At 47.3% G+C, this 21,672-nt stretch overlaps 1 protein-coding gene across 4 annotated transcripts in view; it reads right to left on the bottom strand.

Moving 5' to 3' along the window:
• Nucleotides 1-21,672, bottom strand: part of CAMK1D (calcium/calmodulin dependent protein kinase ID) — a 497,275-nt gene that overhangs the window by 24,222 nt on the left and 451,381 nt on the right. For all 4 annotated transcript variants that reach the window (XM_017886697.1, XM_017886698.1, XM_017886700.1 and 1 more), the window contains one exon: nucleotides 20,760-20,835. In XM_017886697.1, coding sequence (XP_017742186.1) covers nucleotides 20,760-20,835 — 76 coding nt within the window. The remainder of the gene's footprint in view (nucleotides 1-20,759; nucleotides 20,836-21,672) is intronic.

The following is a 21,672-nucleotide window of genomic DNA, read 5'->3' as shown; positions in this document are numbered from 1 at the left end:
GTTTATTTACAACCGCGTGTGTTTTCTTTAGGGTTTGGCTTTCCTTGCAAGGAAAAAATTCTTTAAGAAAATTCCGAGAAAGATTTATTCTCTGGGTGCCAATTTTTAAATGTATATTCCAGTTTCTTCTGGCCTTAGCTCTTTTTTGTTTCCGAATTTTCGTATTATAGGATATTGTGTTTGTGCAGCTATACTGAGGACACAGGAAAAGGAAATGGATTGAGCTTGGAGCCTAAGTAAGTTAAAATTAAGAAAAAAAGATTTAAAAATAAGGATTGTAAAATAACAGAAGGACAAACAGAATCTTCCTTAGATCTAGAAATTTCAGAGAGCTCCCTGGTCAAGCTATGTCATTAGCAGGTTTGCGTTGAGGTGATCTAAGAGGAGAAGTAACAGCCTTGGGCTGTTTTACTTGATACACAGAGGACTTCTGTGACCATGGGGCTGCCCACTCACACTGGTAATCCCAGGGTTATTTATGAATGTTCCAGAAATGTGGCTTCTTTTACATATCCAACCCTTTAAATAATCTACAAATTATATCACCAAGGGTCCTCAAAGGCAATAATGCCTTTCCCAATTTTTCTAGGCTTCAAAGTTCCTGATTCAGAATAACACTGGCATTTGCAACTGTCACACCCAATCAAGGCAATTCAACTTCAAAGCACTCTTCAGTGCCTCCATCCCAGCCTCGGGTCTATCTTCCAGGAAGAACTCTTACACCTTACTATCTTTCCTGCTGCCTTTTTTTCCCCTCCCCTCAGCCCCTTGGGTCTAGAGGCGCTCACAGCTCAGCTGCAATGAAACCCAGGGTCACGGGTGCTATGCCTTGTGGTTCCCAGACCTCCCTTTTCGTATACAGTCCTCGCACATCCCTCATTTTAAAGGCGAAGAAACCAACAAGCAGCAAAAATCAGGGCCTGAGCCTCTTCTGTCGGATTTTAGGCCTGTGTTCTTAACTATTTTGCTCATGCACTAAAGGGAGGGGGCTCGAGAACTGAACTCTGGGCTTCAATCTGACTTTGCATTCTCTCTGTGGGGCATTTGGTTTGCCCTACCTGCCCCTGCACCTGCAACTGGAACCCTCTGATGGGACCCTATCTCCACCCCCAGCTCCCACAGGCAGGGTCTAACAAGTAAGATGCTACTTGGGCCAGGCGCAGTGGCTCATGCCTGTAATCCCAGCACTTTGGGAGGCCAAGGTGAGCAGATCACCTGAGGTCAGGAGTTTGAGACCAGCCTGGCCAACATGGTGAAACCCGGTCTCTACTAAAAATACCAAAATTAGTTGGGCGTGGTGGCAGGTGCCTATAATCCCAGCTACATATGGGAGGCTGAGGCAGGAGAATTGCTTCAACCCGGGAAGCGGAGGTTGCAGTGAGCTGAGATCACACCACGGCACTCCAGCCCGGGCAACAAAGTGAGACTCCTATAAAAAAAAAAAAAGTGGTGCTAGGGGACTACCAGCCACAGCCACGTGGGACACCAGACGGTGACTGTTATATTTTATTTTGTGGTAAGGACACTCAACATGTGATCTTCCCTCTTAACACTTTTTTTTTTTTTTTTTTTAATGAGACAGGGTCTCTCTCTGTCACCCAGACTGGAGTGCAGAGGTGCAATCTTGGCTCACTGCACCCTCCCATCTCCCAGACTCAAGAGATCCTCCTGCCTCAGCCTCCCAAGTAGCTAGGACTACAGGTGCACGCCACCATGCCCAGCTAATTTTTTTATTTTTGTAGAGACAGGGTTTCGCCATGTTGCCTAGGCTGGTCTCCAAGTCCTGGGCTCAAACAGTCCACCTGTCTCTGCCTCCCAAAGTGCTGAGATTACAGGCGTGAGCCACTGTGCCTGGCATCTTAACACATTTTTTTTTTTTTTTTTTTGAGACGGTGTCTCACTCTTCACCCAGGCTGGAGTGCAGTGGTGCCATCTCGGCTCTCAGCTCACTACAAGCTCCATCTCCCAGGTTCACGCCATTCTCCTGCCTCAGCTGAGTGGCTGGGACTACAGGTGCTCGCCACCATGCCCAGCTAATTTGTGTGTGTGTGTGTGTGTGTGTGTGTGTGTGTTTAGTGGAGATAGGGTTTCACCTTGTTAGTCAGGATGGTCTCGATCTCCTGCCCTTGTGATCCACCTGCCTCGGCCTTCCAAAGTGCTGGGATTACAGGCGTGAGCCACCACACCCGGCCAACACATCTTTAAGTGTACACTACACTACTGCTGACTATAGGTGCAGTGTAGCACGGGAGGTCTCTCAAACACATTTATCTTGCTTCACTGAAACTGTATATGCCCAGTGATTAGTAACTCCCCATGCCCCTCCCTCCAGTCCCTGGCAGCCACCATTTCCACTCTTTCATTCTATGAGTTTGACTATTTTAGATACTTTGTACAAGTGGGATCATGCAGTATCTGTCTTCCTATGCCTAGCTTATTTCACTTAGCATTGTGTCAATGTCCTCCAGGTTCACCCATGTTGTCACATGTTGCAGAACTCTCTCCTTTTTAAAGGCTGAATAGTATTCCATTGTATGCACCTACTGTGTTTTCTTTATCCACTCATGTTCATGGGCACTTAGCTTTTTCCACCTATTCAGCTATTGTGAATAAGGCTGCTATGAACATGGGAGTGTTAATCTCTCTTCAATATCTTGATTTCCATTTTTTTGGAATTGCTAGATTATATGGTAGTTCTATTTTTAATCTTCTGAGGAATTGCCACACTGTTTTCCATAGAGTCTGCACCTGCAAATCCTCCCCAAACCTTGTCTTTTTGATCTGTCAATGACATACAAATGGCCAACAGGCATGTGAAAAAATGCTCAATATCACTAATCATCAGGGAAATGCAAATCAAAACCACAAGGAGATGCCACTTCCTACCTGTTGGGATGCCTATTATGAGGCAGTGATTTTTAAAAAGTATTTCTGTATGGATTTTTTTTTTTTTTTTTGGAGAGAGTCTCACTCCGTTGCCCAGGTTGGAGTGCAGTGGCTCAATCTTGTCTCACTGCAACCTCTGCCTGCTGGGTTCAAGCAATTCTCCTGCCTCAGCCTCCTGTGTAGCTGGGATTACAGGTGTGCACCACCACACTCGGCTAATTTTTGTGTTTTTAGTAGAGACAGGGTTTCACCATGTTGGCCAGGGTGGTCTGAAACTCCTGGCCTCAAGCAATTCACCCACCTCAAGCTCCGAAAGTGCTGGGATTACAGGCATGAGCCACCACACCCAGCCCCATATGGATATTATAGTATTTCACAGTTTTCATTTTTGTTTGTTTGTCTGTTTGTTTTTTGAGAAGGAGTTTTGCTCTTGTTGCCCAGATTGGAGTGCAGTAGTGCGATCTCGGCTCACTGAAACCTCCGCCTCCTGGGTTCAAGGGATTCTCCCGCATCAGCCTCCAGAGTAGCTGGGATTCCAGGCACCTTGCCACTACACACCCAGCATTTTTCGTATTTTTAGTAAAGATGAGGTTTCACCATGTTGGTCAGGCTGGTCTCAAACTCCTGACCTCAGGTGACCCATCTGCCTTAGCCTCCCAAAGTGCTGGTGGGAGCCACTGAGCTCAGCCACTGTCTTCATTTTTAATTGGCCAACATACACATAGTCACTTAGTACCTCCTGGCCTACGTAGGCCAGGAGGAGGTATACTGAGCACTCATGCATTTGTCAAGCATTTGTTTTGCACCTACTACATACCAGATCCTGAGTTTGATACTGGAAATACAATGCTAAGTTAAGAACCAGTTTCTGCCTTCAAGAGTTCAGAGTGGGTGAGAGAGGCACATAAAGAGATAATAATGACATAGGTGACAGTAACAAATCTACAGAGGCTATTCTGGGTAGACAAGGGCCTGCAAGCCAAGCTGCCTGGTGGGAGGGGAGGAGGTAGACGCCTATGCCCCGTCTCGGGGATGAGCAGGAATTTTATGGGAGAAACAGGGGGGCTGCTGGCAGGAGTGGCTGCCCTGGTATAAGAGCATGGGGCATAAAACAGCAGTTGATTTGAGCATAGAAGAGCGGCTTGCTGCTGTGGTGCAGCATGTAAGCCAGTACGCAGTGAGAGCTGAGGTGACGCCTGGGAGGGCTGTGTTCCCCACCCTCAGGTGGGTGGTCTATCTTGCAGGTAGAAGGCAGCCCCTGAGAGGTATAGACAGAGGGGCAATAGGGACAATGGACTTTGCAGCAGAGACATTTGAGGCAAGAAGACAAATCGCCAACTTGCTGCACCCAGAGGAGACAGGGCGGCCTGCAGTGGAGCTGGATGGAGGAACAGACAGTTCAGACACAACCGGGCAGATCTGGCGTAGGATGGTGTAAACAGCGAAGGCCAGGATGCCTCAAAGGTCCCCAGCATGGACTAGAGATGACACCCACTGCCAGAAGAATGCAGGACAAGGAGCAGGTGGCCGGGGTGGCCTGGCTGTGTCAACCACAGCACCTGGTAATTCCAGCTCCCTCTTTAGTGGATGCTGCCTGCTCAGAGAGGTGGCTCTAGCCAGTTCTTTGTAGGCAGAGTGAGTAGGAGAGAAGGCAGTGGAGCCAACTCCCCGAGGGAGCCCCATCCCTGGTAATTAGCTCTGATAATTACACTGGATCTTGCTTAGGTGTCGACTGAATAATAAAAGAAAGCAGGGAAGAGGGCAGGGCATGGGCCAGGAGGAGAGACCTCCACTCAGTGGTGAGGCTGTGAGAGGAACCCATGCTCGCGGTTGCATCAGTGCTCGGCCTTCCAGTTCATTCCATATGAAGCTGTGCAACAAATCCCTCTTCCTTAAGGCAACTGGAGAGAATCTGTTCCACGCAACCAGAACTGCCAACATCCCACAAAGGATAAAGATGTGATTCCTTTCAGACCGGGGAGAGCTGGACCAGGTACGCGTGAGGGATTCGGGTGAAGGCAGCCAGCAGGCAGCTGGAGTCAGAGGCCTGATGCCAGGGACTGGTGGATCATAGGGGTGCTGGGAGACAGCCATCAGCACATGCGTGAAAACCAGGACAGGAGATGTGATCACTCAGAACAGGTAAGATCACTCAGCTCAGGGGTCGCACACAGACCAGCCACGGACCCAATCTGGCCCATGATGTGTCTGGCCAGCAGCGATTCCAAACAGATATGACTTTGAGTGACCAGAGACAAGCGCTGATCTAGCCAGATTGCCACAGCCCCCAAAGTCCCCACGGTCTTGGCGTATTCAAGCATGCATGTATGTGGATGGCGACCAGACTCAAATTCCCTGGAAGCCTGGCATGGCTGGCTGGCTGGGTAAGCACAGCTAGTTTATCTGCTTCTTTGTATGTGCAGCAAGTCCCTGGCATGGACAAAAATCACCCAGCTGATCACACATTAGGTCATCTCCCTGGCCTTCCACCTGCTCAGCTGGTGACTTTGAGTCAAGGGTGGAGCTTGGGAGAAGGCCACTTTGAAAGAGGGGAGGAGCCTCAACACTGTGAGGTCCTGCTGGGCTGCAGAGCTGCAAAAGGGATGCAAAAGGTGTGGGCCCTGCCGGCCAGGGCCCAGAGGCTGGACGCTACGGAACAGGTGGACTCCTCCTCCACAGCTGCTGCAGGAAGGCAGGGGAGAGTGAGCAGTCTGACAGGTAATCAGGGAAGGCTCCCGGGAGCAGGTGTGACCTGCATCTACAGCAGTGATTCAGGCTGGGAAGCTTATATTAGTAGAACTGCCTGTCAGGGAGTCCTCTGGCTGTCACCAAAGACTGATTGAGCACTGACCAGGTCCCAAGCATGGAACAGATGGTCAGAGTCCCTATTCTCATGCCATTTACATTCTAGTTGGGGGTCAGCGGGACAGGTACCCAACACTAATCTTCAAAATAAACAGGAAGTGTAAAAGATACCCAGGAAAGGCGACTTGGAGCTGGTCAGGGGAAGCCTTGTGTCCTCAATCGAGAAAATTCCTTTCTATGCACCGTTCTCTGTGCCAGGGTTCTCTGCCCTCACCTGAATCCCTGGTCCAGCTCTCCCCAGCCTGAAAGGAATCACATCTATATCCTTTGTGGGATATTGGCAGTTCTGGTTGCATGGAACAGATTCTCTCCAGTTGCCTTAAGGAAGAGGGATTTGCTGCACAGCTTCGTGTGGAATAAACTGGAAGGCCAAGCACTGATGCGACCGTGAGCATGGGTTCCTCTCACAGCCTCACCACTGAGTGGAGGTCTCTCCTCCTGGCCCATGCTCTGCCCTCTTCCCTGCTTCTCCTGCTGTGCGCAGATGTGACTTGCTCTCCCCCAAAGCCCCATGCATGGGTCTATGCTCAGTCACGTCTTTCTTGATCCCACCCGGCCAGGGCAGGCCCCCAGCTTGATGTTCTCCAGGTTTCCCAGGCACCATCATCAAGGCATGCGTGTTGGTTTCTATCTGTCTATGTCCCATTGTCTTCTCTGGTAGAGTCTGAACCCCCCAACGGTGGTGTTCCTCATTCCTTTTTGCAACCCTGGTCCTAGACCAGTACGTAGCATGCGTTCAGCAAAAGGTGGCAGGATGCACGAGTCGTTAAATGCCTGTGTTTCAAGGATTGCCACCCCCCACCCCACTCCGTCCCTCTCCAAACAGTTCTCATTCTTCACAGTCCAGCCCACCTCCCTCTAGGGTTCTCTTTTTTTGGGGGGGATGGAATCTCGCTCTGTCGCCCAGGCTGGAGTGCAGTGGCGTGATCTCAGCTCACTGCAAGCTCTGCCTCCCGGGTTTACGCCATTCTCCTGCCTCAGCCCCCCGAGTAGCTGGGACTACAGGCGCCCGCCACGTCGCCTGGCTAGTTTTTTTGTATTTTTTTAGTACAGATGGGGTTTCACCGGGTTAGCCAGGATGGTTTCAATCTCCTGACCTCGTGATCCGCCCGTCTCGGCCTCCCAAAGTGCTGGGATTACAGGCTTGAGCCACCATGCCCGGCCTAGGGTTCTCTTAAGAAATGTAAAGATATCGGCCTATCGGCCAGGCACAGTGGTTCATGCCTGTAATCCTAACACTTTGGGAGGCTGAGGTGGGTGGATCGCTTGAGATCAGGAGTGAGTTTGAGACTGGCCTGACCAACATGGTAAAACACCATCTCTACTAAAAATAAAAAATTAGCGGCCGGGTGCGGTGGCACATGCCTGTAATTCCAGCACTTTGAGAGGCCGAGGTGGGCGGATCAAGAGGTCAGGAGATCGAGACCATCCTGTCGAACACGGTGAAACCCCGTCTCTACTAAAAACACAAAAAAATTAGCCGGGCATGGTGGCAGGCACCTGTAGTCCCAGCTACTCAGGAGGCTGAGGCAGGAGAATGGTGTGAACCTGGGTGGCAGAGCTTGCAGTGAGCCGAGATTGCGCCACTGCACTCCAGCCTGGGAGACAGTGAGATTCCATCTCAAAAAAAGAGAAAGAAATGTAAAGATATTATGGCTTATTATCATGATTGTTTACCTTCACACCTTGATAATGAGTCCCTGAAGGACAAAGCCTGTGCCGTATGTAGTATTTCTTTTTTTTTTTTGAGACAGAGTCTCACTCTGTTGCCAGGCTGGAGTGCAGTGGTGCAATCTCGACTCACTGCAACCTCTGCCTCCCGGGTTCAAGCAATTCTCCTGCCTCAGCCTCCTGAGTAGCTGGGACTATAGGCACACGCCACTGCACCCAGCTAATTTTTGTATTTTTAGTAGAGATGGGGTTTCACCATGTTGACCAGGATGGTCTTGATCTTCTGACCTCATGATCTGCCCGTCTTGGCCTCCCAAAGTGCTCAGATTACAGGCATGAGCCACCGTGCCTGGCCTAGTATTTCTTTTCTATCTCTCTTTTTCTATTTTTTTTTTGAGACAAGGTCTAGCTTTATCATCCAGGCTGGAGTGCAGTGGCGTGATCATAGCTCACTGCAGCCTCGAACTCCCAGGCTTATACAATTCTCCTGCCTCAACTTCCTGAGTAGTGGGAACCACAGGTGTGCACCAACATACTGGGCTATTTTTTTGTGTGTGTGTGTGGTACAGATAGGGTCTTGCTGTGTTGCCGGACTGGTCTTGAACTCCTAGGCTCAAGAGATCCTCCCACCCTGGCCTCCCAAAATCCTGGGATTGCAGGCATGAGTCATCATACTCAGCCTGTATCTCTCATTAGCACTCAGTAGTATTTTTTTATTTTTTTATTTTTTTGAGACAGAGTCTTGCTCTGTCACCCAGGCTGGAGTGCAATGGTACAATCTTGGCTCGCGGCAACCTCCACCTTACGGGTTCAAGTGATTCTCCCACCTCATCTTCCCAAGTACCTGGGATTACAGGCACCCAACACCACGCCTGGCTAATTTTTGTATTTCTAGTAGAGATGGGGTTTCACCATGTTAACCAGGCTGGTCTCGAACTCCTGACCTTGGGTAATCCACCCGCCTCTGCCTCCCAAAGTGCTGGGATGACATGTGTGAGCCACCACACCTGGCCTCACTACTACTTAATGAATATTTGTTGATTATTCTTTGATGAACAAGAAATACTTTGTGTGAAATATTTATGCTTGTGTGTGTGTACTGACTTAAGAAGTTGTATTGAACATTCCGAAATAGGTGTTTACCCTGAAAAATGAAAATCGAACCAAATTTTCCCAAGTGTAGTCCTTTCTCAGTTATTTTTGCAGTGAAGCCTCCTGATGGCCAATGGCATCCACTGTAAACGACACCCCTCAAGGCAGACTGGAATGAACACAAGGCAACTTCAACAGACATGCCCTGGGCCCACCCTGGTCCAGGGCCTCACCACTGCCTCCAGGGACTTCCCTGATGCGGGGCTCCTCCCACCAGCAACTGCCCATCCCATGAGAGAGCTGACAGGTGGCGCCTCCCGCTCCCAGCCTGAGTCCTCAAACCAGAAGCTGAAAAGTGTGTTTGAAGAAGTACTTTTCACAGTAGGGGGACTCACAGTGTCAAAGATTTTATTCTGGGGGCCAGAAGCTATCACCCGGTCCAACCCCTTGTTTAGGAGATAGGGAAAGTGAGTCCCAGGGAGCTGAAGAAGAGATCTGGGTATCTGCCCAGAGCTCTAGTCTAGAAAAGCAAAGGCTACTTCAAGCCAATTCTACAGATAATATTCTATCTATCTATCTATCTATCTATCTATCTATCTATCTACCTATCTATCTATAATATATGTATCTGTGTATATACATATATAATTATTTTTTTTTGAGACGGAGTCTCCCTCTGTTGCCCAGGCTGTAGTGCAATGGTGTGATCTCGACTCACTGCAACCTCCGCCTCCCAGGTTCAAGTGATTCTCCTGCCTCAGCCTCCCGAGTAGCTGGGCTAATTTTTATATTTTTAGTAGAGATGGGGTTTCACTGTGTTGGCCAGGCTGGTCTCGAACTCCTGACCTCAAGTGACCTGCCCGCCTCAGCCTCCCAAAGTGCTGGGATTACAGGTGTGAGCCACACCCATGCTTGGCCAATTCTACAGATCCTGATAGAGCACTGGTGTTGTGTGAAATGCTGATCATGGAACAGTAAGACAGACCCAGGTCTTGCCCCTCAGGGTTCCATAGTCCAGCCTTATTTAAATGGGACAGTGGAACGTTCACTTTTCTACAGTAGGGAAATCACTTCTAGAGAATGTGTCCTGTAAACGTTAATAACCATAGCTACCATGTACGGAGCTGTCATCATGCCAGACACTGGGCTATGAAATTTACATATATTATTGTCTCATTTAATGCAGTTCTAAGCTAACTTTTTCAATCTTCAATTTCCAGATGAGGAAGTAAATGCATGAAAGATTAGACCACTTGCTTACATCTAAGAATTTTACTCTATTGTGCAACTCCAGAGCTAGGTCATATTAACCTTTGGGACCTCCATCCAGATGTACCACTGCAAAGCTGGGGAAACACCATACCTGCACGTTCTCTTTCAGAACCTGCCTCTGCAGTTAGACTGCCATGATTTCTCTATACTATACTTTTGGAAACAGAGCCAGAGGCAAGGTCATGTGACCTGCCAAAGAAATGAAGAACAGGCCGGGCGCGGTGGCTCACGCCTGTAATCCCAGCACTTTGGGAGGTCGTGGTGGACGGATCATGAGGTCAGGAGTTCAAGACCAGCCTGGCCAACATGGTGAAACCCCGTCTCTACTAAAAATACAAAAAACTGGCTGGGCGTGGTGGTGCGTGGCTGTAATCCCAGCTACTCAGGAGAGGCAGGAGAACTGCTTGAACCCAGGAGGCAGAGGTTGCAATGAACTGAGATCGTGCCACTGCACTCCAGCCTGGGTGACACAGCAAGACTGTCTCAAAAAAAGAGAAAGAAATGAAGAACAGCCCAGAGGTCTTGCAGTTCCAAAATCAATGTGGAATGTTCTACCCAGTCTGTGTTCCTGAAGACAGATGGGAGGAGAATGGCCAGGATCATGATGGCCCTGTCTGTGAAGAGAGGGCCTGGAGAAAAATGAGGGTGCGTCTATACTGAGCAAATCCCAACAGGACGGAGCAGCCTTTTTCCAGCGCTGCGCTCCCATGCAAAGCTGCAAGAGGATACAAAAGCAAAGTGTTCCCTCTGGCGAGACCTTGCAGGGCTCTGTGAGGCTGGCCAGGGCACAGGAGTGCCTCGCTGACTGGGAGAAATTGAGAAATAAAGTTAACAGATATAAGTGAATTTTCTAAACACCTGTGAAAGTGCTGAGACTTATTTTAAAATATTTTATGAAAAAATATTTGAACGCAACAGTTCACACTGATAACTGAATAATCATCAGTTAATGGCAACCCAGGACTCTGTGTTTTAGTCCAACTGGGAGAAAAGGCCATGAAGGACAATAGAAGCGATTTTTTCAAGAAAAAAGGGCGACTTTTTGCTTGTGTGGAAAGTTTTCCTCAGCCAGCACGTCAGAGGAAAGGAGACACAGGTGTGGAGCCTGGCTCCATCAGGAACTATGTGAGTGACACCGGGAAAAAAAGTCACCCTCATTGAGTCCAATTTATTCTGTGAATGGGGATAACAACACCCACCTTATATAAATATTGGAACATATGTCATGTATTCCATATGCTAATATGTATGATACATAAAACACACAAATATACGGACAGGTGATGGACAGATATAGACAGATGACAGATTGATGGAGACAGATGATAGATAATGATAATGAAGATAGATATAGATAGGAAGATAGATGAGATGGATGGATAGATGGATGGAAGGATGAATGGATAGACAGATGACAGACAGAAAGATGAATGAATGGATGGATGGGTGGATGGATGAACAGAAGATGGATGGATGGGATGGATGGATGGATGGATGGATGGATGGATAAGATGGATGGATGGATGGATGAGATGAATGGACAGATGGAGGAGGTGGATGGATGGATGGATGGATGGGATGGATGGATGGATGGGATGGATGGATGGATGGATAGATGGATGGATGGATGGATGGATAGATGGATGGGATGGATGGGATGGATGGATGGATGAGGTGGATGGATGGATGGATGGATGGATCGACACTAGAGATGTAACATCTGAAAGTTCCAGTGACACAGTGATCATTAAATGCTGGTTCCCACACCCTTATCCCCCTGTTCTCCTTTTCATCCCAACTCCATCTCCTCCTTCTCAGGTTCCTCCAGCTGAAAGACGCTGAAGTGCAAGGGCAGCCGCACAGCATCGGGAAGAGCAATGTTGAGGTGGAGAGAGGAGCAGATGAGCCCTGAAGACTTACCCCAATGTCCCACACTCTACCCATCAAAACGAAGCACTATATTTTAAAATTTTGGGCAACATCTCAGAACCACCCACTAACAACCGTACACCCTGACAGAACCTTCTAAGCTGTTACGGAAGGGACAGAGGGAGACGCTGCCTCTGGTCATTATTCTGAGTGCTATATTATGAACATGATGACAGAATGCACTCAACCTGCTTTAGAAGCCTGATCTTTGTGTGCCAGTATTTCTGAACACTCAGCCAAGGAACCCTCAATTCTAAGAACAGCTCCAGCTTTCCTGAGAACGCTTGCTCAAAGGCATATTTGTTAAGGAATATTTTTTAGACAGTGAGGCCAAGCTGCCATAAAAATGACCGAAAACAACAAATCCCCAGGTATATTACACACTAAGCAAGCTTCAAGGCCAACACAGGTCCAACAGGGGTCTGAAAAACACAAGCAAAATCAATCCACTCTGGGCATCGCTCCTTTGGACATCAGAGTGTGTCCACATGTAGCAACCACTGGGTAGCCACTGTCCTCTACCTTGGCACTCGGTCAATATTTAACAAATATTTATTGAATGAATGAATGCAGTCTGTAGGAAGACATCTGAATTGTATTAATCTTACTCTGTATAATATGACAGACTTTAAGAAATAATAAAATAAAGCAAAGCTTTTAAAAGCTGATAAATCTTTTGTACTTATTTGCAAGGCCGACTTAGTAATCAAAATAGGTTTCAGCATATTATTCGGATTTATAGCATTTAATGGCCAATGAGACCTGAATCGTTATAAAAATGTAATCCAATTATTTCAGTAACCGTATATTTGACTGTGTGCATTTCCAGAGCTTTCTCCTTGCAAACTTACAAGAGAGCAGGCCGGGGAAACTAGGAATGGTTCACATATTAAACGATGCAGAGGGTGACTCCAGCAAAGTACTGGTGATAAAAACGCAAGGGGGATAAATGCCTGCTGCACCCCTGAGGTTTAGATAATGCCTTGCAAACTGCGAAGGAGTAAGCAGATTAGGAAAAGATTTAGTGAAAAAGGAAAGGGAATACTGGAGAGGAAAAAGGAAACCCATTCCTTAGAAAGTTTACGCACGACTGAAATTGAACGCTGGCGGGGAGGAGGGGAGGGAGAACAAAATACATCTCCAAGCATGACTAGCGAGCAGTAAAATCCACGTTTTGATTCCTGCATTAGCCAAATGAACACCACCTCAAGAAAGCCCGGGGCATTTGTGCAGAGCACCAAGCCTCCTCCTAAAGGGCAAAACACATCTGCAGGAAGTTAGGAAAAAGCCACTTTCAGCGCAGCTCATGGTAACAGTGAAACTGGGTGCACACCGGGGACAAAGCAGATGAGTTAGTTCTCATGAGGGGTGGATTTCACACCAAAGCACGAAGAGTGCAGACATCCAATTTGGAGGCGATTAGCACCAAGTGCTAACCAATGATGCGGAACCCATGGAGGATTTCCAAGTTTGATTTCTGCAGCTTGACTTTGCTTACTTGGTGGTTAGGCTCTTCCTTCCTCCCTCCCTGGCTTCCTTCCTTCTCTCCTTCTTTTTCTCCCTCTCCCTCCCCGCCTCCCAGTTTGGATGGGTAAGCAGTTACGCATCTGCAGAGGCTGACAATGGCACCTGGGCAATGTCTTGCTCCCTCCATCCCACTGGCTGAGGCCTTGCACTGCACTTTCGGCGTGTCCTCTTCGCTGACTCCTCACAATGCACTTCTGAGATGGACTAGAAAACAAGCCCTAGGAACATGGATGGCAAGGAGACCAGAAGCAGGAAGGTGGCACCGTGCACCACATTACATGGTGTTGCACTGAGTCTTGGGCTTCTGATCAACTCTTCCAAGGATCCTCCCACCCATGTCCTCCAGGGTTTCCCTGACTTACTGGTGTGCGGTGGAATCCCTCCCCTCCCGGCCTCCATTCCTGCTCTCTTCGTCACGAATGGGGCCTGAAACCACCTGCTTGCTATGGTGCCACCCGCTGCGGAGCACAGGGGCATTTTCCCCTGTGCATGTTCTTTGTTCTTTTCACTGTGTTCTTTGTTCTTTATGCCCTGCCCCTGTCCTGCTGAGTGCTGCTGCTGTGCAAATGCAACACATACTGAAAGCCATAATAAAGAGCCCCCAATTCATCTGTGTGCACAGTGTCTTGCTAGGGGAATGAAAAATCCTGATAATTCAGAGATTGTATTTTCCCCATCCCCAAGTTTGAGATATTAAAATTTCAAAGCTCGATCAACTCCTTCAAACTCTATTTTAAACACTATGTTTCTAATTGAATGGCACCTCTTTTCTCATACACAAACAGCACTTTTTATTTTCAGATAACTGGGTCTCGAGAGGATAGAACCATCAATCTCTCTAGGCAGATACTCAAGACAGAGCCCTTCCCTCGGCCTGGACTACCTCTCTCCTGGCAGATTCTCACCCATCTTTCCAAACCCAGGTCGCTGTCACCTGTCTGGGAAGGCTTCCTCAGGCCAGAGCAGAGTCCCAACTCTGTTCTGGGAGCTGCCCACCACCTCCCTCCCATTTCAGACAGCTGGTAAGACTAGACTGTAATTTATCTGTTTACTGTCTATCACCTCCAGCAGACAGTAAGTGCCTCCTAGGCCAGGCCGGTGATAAATCCATCTCCGCATCCCCATCACCCTGCCTGACACATTTTCGGCTCGATAAATGTGAGTTAAGTGAATGGATGTCAATCTCCTGCCTTCCATTCTTCAGGCTAAATATCCCAAAGCATTTAGCTGCTATGTAAATGACAGCTTCTAGGAGATGGGGCTAAGATGAAAACAAGAGAGCACAGGAAGTAAAATGTTTCTCCATCTGGCGTGAAGCCACGCCATTCAGGGCACAAAAGTGATGGCCATGAGTCACGACCTTCCGACCTCTCGCTCTGTGGTGTCCTCTCTACCTCACGGCCTTTGAAGGCAAAACCACAGAAGTTGGTGCATTGCACACAGCCTGAGGTCACTGGCAGGGAGCTGCTCTCCTCACCATCTAAAAGCCTGATTCCCCTCAACTGCACTGCTTGTGAAGTTTCCCCCGTCACTGTTGTGAGCCTCCTGCACCTGCTCTTTGACACCAGAGTATTTTGAGGGGTTAGAGGTAGAGTAAACCAATTATCGCAGACAATGACTCAAGTCCCTTGCCTCAGCTTAACAAAGCTGAAATATGCCCAACTTCTGTCTCCAACTAAAGCTGCAGGGACTCACAACCCACAGGTGGCATTTAGCCATCCCCAGGATATACTTGGCAGAGAACATGATGGGGAGACGAGGTCCTTTCTGAAAACCCTTGGAAAGCAGCCAAACCGAAATGCAATCCATGAACTAAAATCAGTCAACTGGGAATCATAACAAACAATCGATGCCTGCTGAAATCAAACAACGATGGGGGAGTGATCATGGGAAAGGGTGGGTGGCCGGTGGCTGGTCTTTAAAGCAGAAGAAAGGAGGGGTCAGAAGAACTGGTCAGTAGGGGCTGGGCACAGTGGCTCATACCTGTAATGCCAGCACTTTGGGAGGATTACTTGAGGCCAGGAGTTCAAGACTAGCCTGGGCAACATAGTGAGACCCTGTCTCTCTGTTTTGTTTTGTTTTTAATTAGCTGGGCATAATAGCACACTCCTATGGTCCCAGCTTCTCTGAGGCTGAGGTGGGAACATGACTTGAGCCCAGGAGGTCAAGGCTGCAGTGAGCTATGATTGCGCCACTGCACTCCAGCCTGGGTGACAAAGCAAGACCCTGTCTCTAAAAGGAAAAAAAAAAAAAAAAAAACGGAACTGGTCATCTGTGCCAACCAGCCAATAGAAAGAGCTTCTCAGCAGAATCATCCTTCTGTGGAGAAAGTGGCCTGGAGACCAGCACAGGCTTCACGAACATATCTAAGGCCACCCGCCTCCACTGCTCTGATACCCTGTTCCAAAAGAAAGAAAACTTCTGCTTTTCATTTGATTTCTCATGGAGCGTTTCCTATAGGGGAGAGAACATGTTTGTTTGTTGACACGCATATCCAATTACCTTGTGAAGCACAAACTGCATTATGATTTAGTCAATGGACAGTCCAGTCTTTTTTTTTTTTTTTTTTCCTGAGTCTAGTTATTGTGAATCAATTCACAAAGATGTCTGAACAAGATGAACAAACAGATCAAACTGAGTTTCCAAATTTCTAAAGCCAAAATCCAGACCGTGGGCCCACAGTGGCCGGAATGAGGCACCGTGCCCCACCTCACAAAGCTCATGAATATAACCAGGTGACTGTTGCCCGCTGGCCACGTCAGTGAACAGTCCCTACTAAAGTCAGCACTCCTCATACTGATAGAAGTAACAGCCATCATGACCCCCCAGGGCTTGGGGCTGGCGCTCGGTGACCACGCTGCATTCTCTTCCGGGGATGCTTGGGTTCAAGTTCTCCTTGGAACATATGTATTCCATCAAGAGTCAGCTGTCAATTGCTCAAAGGGATGGGAACTGCGTTGGCGAGGATCATCTTTTGTTTCAGAACACGGATATAAGCATATAAGCATGCAGACTAGGCCTTCCCTGTTCCATTCTTCCAAAGCTAATTCAGCTGCATGTACAGGCAAATCGACATTTATGTGAGCAAATTTTAAAAAGTGAACGATGTAGAGGCCCACTAAAGAAAGCGGGGTACCATCAGGGTTTTGCCTAGAGTATCTTCTAGGCAGAGAGGTCTGAGGTCTCCCCACCCATGGCCAAGTTCAGCCCACCTGTCCAGCCTGCTCCTGTGCCTCTGAAATGCCTGTTCCAATTTGGGAGTGGGAATCTCTTTAGGATCCTTCTCCGCTGTCAGCCCACATTCACGGTGTCCTCTCACAATACGCAGCATCCTTGAGCATAATTCAGGCAAGTGATCATTAAATAATCATTAGAAAATGAGTATTCTTCAAGTTCTGAGAAGAAAGGCGGGCTGCACATTATCACAAAATCAAGATTGACCTGTGGATGCTGAGGTTCATCTTGATTGAGGAAATTTGTGCCTTGGACCTTATGCTATCTTGGCTGAGCCAAGTCCATCACACTGGACACCAACACGCTTATCACAAAGCCCAACCCACGCCATCCTCAGTCCTTCCCAGCAACATAAGCTATTTGAGCAAAGATGCTTTTTGCAAGTCCTAATCCCCAAAGCAAGATTCCTGGCAGGATAAGAACCCATCACATGGGTTTTTAAAACTGAGTGTTCTTGGTAGGAAAAAATATTTCTCCTTCCAAATGATGAATAGTAGATACATGGAGACCAAAAGAGGGCCAATTTATCAAGTGCACACACCAGCAAAAAGGACGAATGTTTACATAGGGTGCAAGAGGAGAAAACTTGGTGCCGTGGCCTGTCACGGCCACTTTGGCTGCAGTCTGATATCTCAGCGTGACAGGTTTATCAAACAAAAATAAGAGTGTTACACTCCAAAACACTGCAGGGGCTGACCTCTTTTCCATTACAGCAGCTGGGAAGAATGAGGTGCTCCGTGCCTTCCCCAGGGGAGGCGGCCTCCCTGGCATGCTGCCTGTTGGTCATGGACCGCTCAGTGGCCTGATGCATAAGTCTTTAGATGGGAATGGGAGACCAGGCATGGTCAGAGGATAGCTTCATGAACCCTCATGCAGGCCGCAGCACTTTGCTCCGGTCCTCGCCTCCCTCCCCGTCCTGTCTGATGTTCTTATCTCTCTGCTTATCCAACCTTCTAGACCCACCTTGATGGTGCTTTTCCCTGTCCTCACTGACCACTGCATTCTGTGCCCTACCATAGCTGTGCATGGGCCTCCCTGTACATCAGACCCCCAGCCTCAAACTTATCATTCTTAGTGTCAACAACCAGCATATATTGATTGCCTTCTCTATTCCAGGCACCGTGCAAAGGGTAAAACATGGAAAGATGATACAGACCCGATGCCTCTCAACAGAGTACCATCCATCTGTATGGTGAGAAAAGATGAATTTGTAAGGAGATTAATCTACTGATAATAAAGTTGAGGCTGGTGGTTCTCCAAGTGCAGCCATGTTATGTTCTCAATCATACCCAGGATTTGACCTATCACCCATATGAGTCTGAACATCTTACAGAACACAACTGAGATGCCAAGAGTCCATTCATTCTCTCCTTGGGACTCACAGAGCTCTGGAAGGCACCTGGAAAAACAGAAGCCCAGGCTGCCATCTTGAAATCTGACACAGTCATGAAATTGACCTAGGACGAGTCTCTGCGGGAAAGCTAGTGTGACCAGGAAACCATCAAGTGGAAACTTACCAAATTTATACTCAAAGAAATATGGCATGTGTTTGCTTAATACTACACTTGAACCCTGGCAAATACTGCAATGTATATGGAAATCATAAGGGTTTGGGTGTACCACTTGTCAAATTATACTCAGAAGTACGTGCCAGTATCTCTATCCCAGACCTTTCCTGAACACCACACGTGCATACACTACTCAGTGGGTATCTCCCAAGGGTCTCAAGCTTAACATATCCAAAACCAAACTACTGATCTCACCCACCCTCCTAAATTGGCTCCTCTTCCATTCCTCTCTTTTTTCTTAACCATCAACAAAGTTATTTAAGCCAACTCCTTGGATTGAGACTTAAAGACTCCCTCTCCTTCATCCTCCACATCCAAAATAAATCTGAGATCTCTCCACCACTCTCTCCATAATCACTGCCTCCCCAGGAGAAGCACCTCTCACCACTCCTCTGCCCAGAGCTTCCCACTCAATCTCCACCTTCCACATTTTCCTTCCAATGCTGTCTTCGGAGTGGCTGGAATAATACTTGAATGTGAATCAGACTGGATCAGAACACTGCTCAAAACCCTTCCCAATGCCCTTGGGTTAAAATCCAAACTTTTACCCAGTCTCTCTTTGTTCTGGCACTAGGTTACTTCTTGCATGTCACCTTCTGATGTCCTGTCTTGATACTATCTTTAGCCATGCTGGCCCTCTTTCCAACGTCATCCTACCTATGGTCCATGGCAGATGTGGTTAGTTGCCTAGAAGAACGCTGCTTTCACCAAGGCTTCTCCCCACTGTCAACTGCTCCACTTGGCCAACAATCATGATCCTGTTTTCTTTGCCAGTGACTGGTTTAGGAAAGATACCAGAGAGCTTGCTCTTCTGTACTTTCTCTATAGCATGTGAGGCCATAGCAAGAAGGTGGCTGTCTGCAAGTCAGGAAAAGAGTCCTCACCAGGAAATGAATTGGTTGATACCTTGATCTTGGACTTCCAGCCTCCAGACTGTGAGAAATAAATATCTGTTGTTTAAACCACATATTTAAACATGTGGTGTGTGTGTGGTGTGTGCGTGCACATGTGATCTTATTAGGGGATAGGATCCACAACTTTCATCAGATTCTCAAAAGGGTGTGAAACACACCTCAAAAGGATAAAACTGCAAAAGGTGATCAATGTCCTTTGAAAGGGAAAGCATTCTGTAAGTGCAATATTTAGTTTTAAAGCTCAGATGAATTGGCCCTTTGCCAATTTCCATAAAGGAGAGTCCTTTAGGCCAGGTATATCACAATGGATGAAATTCTCCTGTGATAATGGCAAGAATCTATAGGCACTGTTACCTAAACTCACACTAAACTACAAATGCAGCCCACTTGAATGCTGGAGAAAGGCCATCTGCTGCTCAGATACTGCACCAGAGCCAATGTGGTGGCGGTGGAGGGATGTTTCCAGCATTCCTGGAGGAGAAGATGATGCCACACACTGCCAGAACTTTCTCCAATCACCATCCCCTGCAGTCTTTCACTGTGTGCAGGGGGCTCTTTCTGCAAGGAAATGTTCCCTCCTTGGGGATGATGAAATAGGGAAATTCATTTCCTAGCAATTGCAGAAACAAGTTGGCCTAAGCCTACCCTAAAAGTATGTTCCATAATAAGTGTTTGAAAGTATAACTTCTAAAAGAAATTGGAATTTAAAAATAACTTTACAGTAGACTTAAGCAAAACAAATAAGCAACAAAACTGATGATCCTGAAATAACTGCAACAAGCCTATGGCCTAGAATTGCATTTCCTGGGTGATGGAGACAAGACGTCTGAGAAGAAATGAAAAATCTAAAGGCTAAATTGAGATTTTCATTGCATTTTTTTCCTCATGATTTCTTTGGGAGATGTACTATTTCCATAGTGGTTTGTGTCCACTAAAAAGCCAAAGTGGCACATGAAAAGAGGCTTAATTAGCTATTAGAAATATGCAAATTGTAACCCCCAATGAGACACCACCTCACACCCATTAGGGGGCTATAACTGAAAAAAAGGAAAATGGCAACCGTTGGTGCAGATGTGGCAAAACTGGAACCCTTATGTTTGCTGCTGGGAATGTAAATTGCTGGTGCTGTTGCTACAGAAAACTGTATGGTGGCTCCTCAAAAATTCAATGTAGAACTACCACATGGCCCAGCAATTCCACTTCTAGACAGAAACCCCAAAGAAATGAAAGCAGGGATTCAAACAGATATTTCTACACCTGTGTTCACAGCAGCATTATTCATGACGCCAAAAGGTGGAAACAATCCAAATGTCTATCAATGGACCAAGGGGATAAACAAAACATGGTCTAACCACACAACGGAATATTACTCAGCTTTTCAAATGAGAGGAAATTCTGACCCATGCTACACTATGGATGGGCCTCGAAGATGTTTTGCTATGTGAAATATGCCTGACATCAAAGGACAGATACTGTGTGATTCCACTTATGTGAGGTCCCCAGAAGAGTCGAGTTCATAGAGACAGAAAATAGTGCAGAAGTTCCCGGGGGCTAGGGGAGAAGGGAAAAGTTTTTATGTCAGGGGTGCAGTTTCAGTTTGGGGTGATGGAAAAGTTCTGGAAGTGAACAGCAATGTTTGTTGTGCAACACTGTGAATGGACTTAATGCCACTGAACTGTACCCTTAAACATGGCCCTGAACTGTACCCTTAAAAATGGTAAATTCTGTTTCATGTATATTTTGCCAGATAAACAAAAAATGGCCAGTAGAGGAAGAACCCAAGGCAGCAGGCGGTACTTACAAGATATAGGCAATCACCCCGATGGACCAGCAGTCAACAGCTTTGCTGTAAGGTTTCTGGGCGAGGACTTCAGGAGCTGTGGAAAGACAAAGAAAAGACACAGCCTGACAATTTACATGCCTCAGACTGAAGACAGTTTTTGGGGGTCTGCTATTTGGCCTGAACTTTCAGTGAGTATAAAAACTAAGTAGAGAGACATGACCCATTTTATTTGCTCATTTTTTTTTTTAAAGGAAGGAAGATAGGGTCTTGCTCTGTTGCCCAGGCTGGGGTACAGTGGCACAATCATGGCTCCCTGCAGTCTTGACCTCCTTCCTGGGCTCAAGTAAATCTCCCACCTCAGCCTCCTAAGTAGTTGGGACCACAGGTGCATGCCACCATGCCCGGCTAATTTTTGTCTTTTAAGAGATGAAGTCTCGTGATATTGCCTAGCCTGGTCTTGAACTCCTGGCCTCAAGCAATCCTCCCACATCAGCCTCCCGAAATGCTGGGATTATAGGAATGAGTCTGTGCACTCAACAGAAGAAATACGAAGACACTACAGTATCCAAAGAATGTAAATAAAAACATAATGAAGAGGTGTGTGTGTGTGTGTGTGTGTGTGTGTGTGTGTGTGTGATGCGAGATTACTGATGGAACTCAGTCAGTCAACAAACACGTAATACATGGCTATTTTATGGCAGTGCTGTACTAAGCACTGTAACTCAGATCAGCCTGACGTAAAAAGAAATACTCATTTTGGGGTCTGGAGTCTGTGACGTCACCTCAAGTCACCTCAAGGCAACATTTCTGGCCTCTGTGTAGGGCCTTGCTGGGTGCTGTGGGGTTGCAAAGATGAAGCCCCTCCCTGGGCCTTCCTGGAGCTGACAGTGCCATGGAGCTCAGAGTTGAGGCCAACTCTCCGAAAATCCTG

The sequence above is a fragment of the Rhinopithecus bieti genome, unplaced genomic scaffold (assembly GCF_001698545.2).
Source record: "Rhinopithecus bieti isolate Rb0 unplaced genomic scaffold, ASM169854v2 scaffold_13900, whole genome shotgun sequence".
In the NCBI taxonomy this organism is placed as follows: domain Eukaryota; kingdom Metazoa; phylum Chordata; class Mammalia; order Primates; family Cercopithecidae; genus Rhinopithecus; species Rhinopithecus bieti.
The sequence above is the reverse complement of the archived record's forward strand: the minus strand, read 5'-3'. Positions and strand labels throughout refer to the sequence as shown.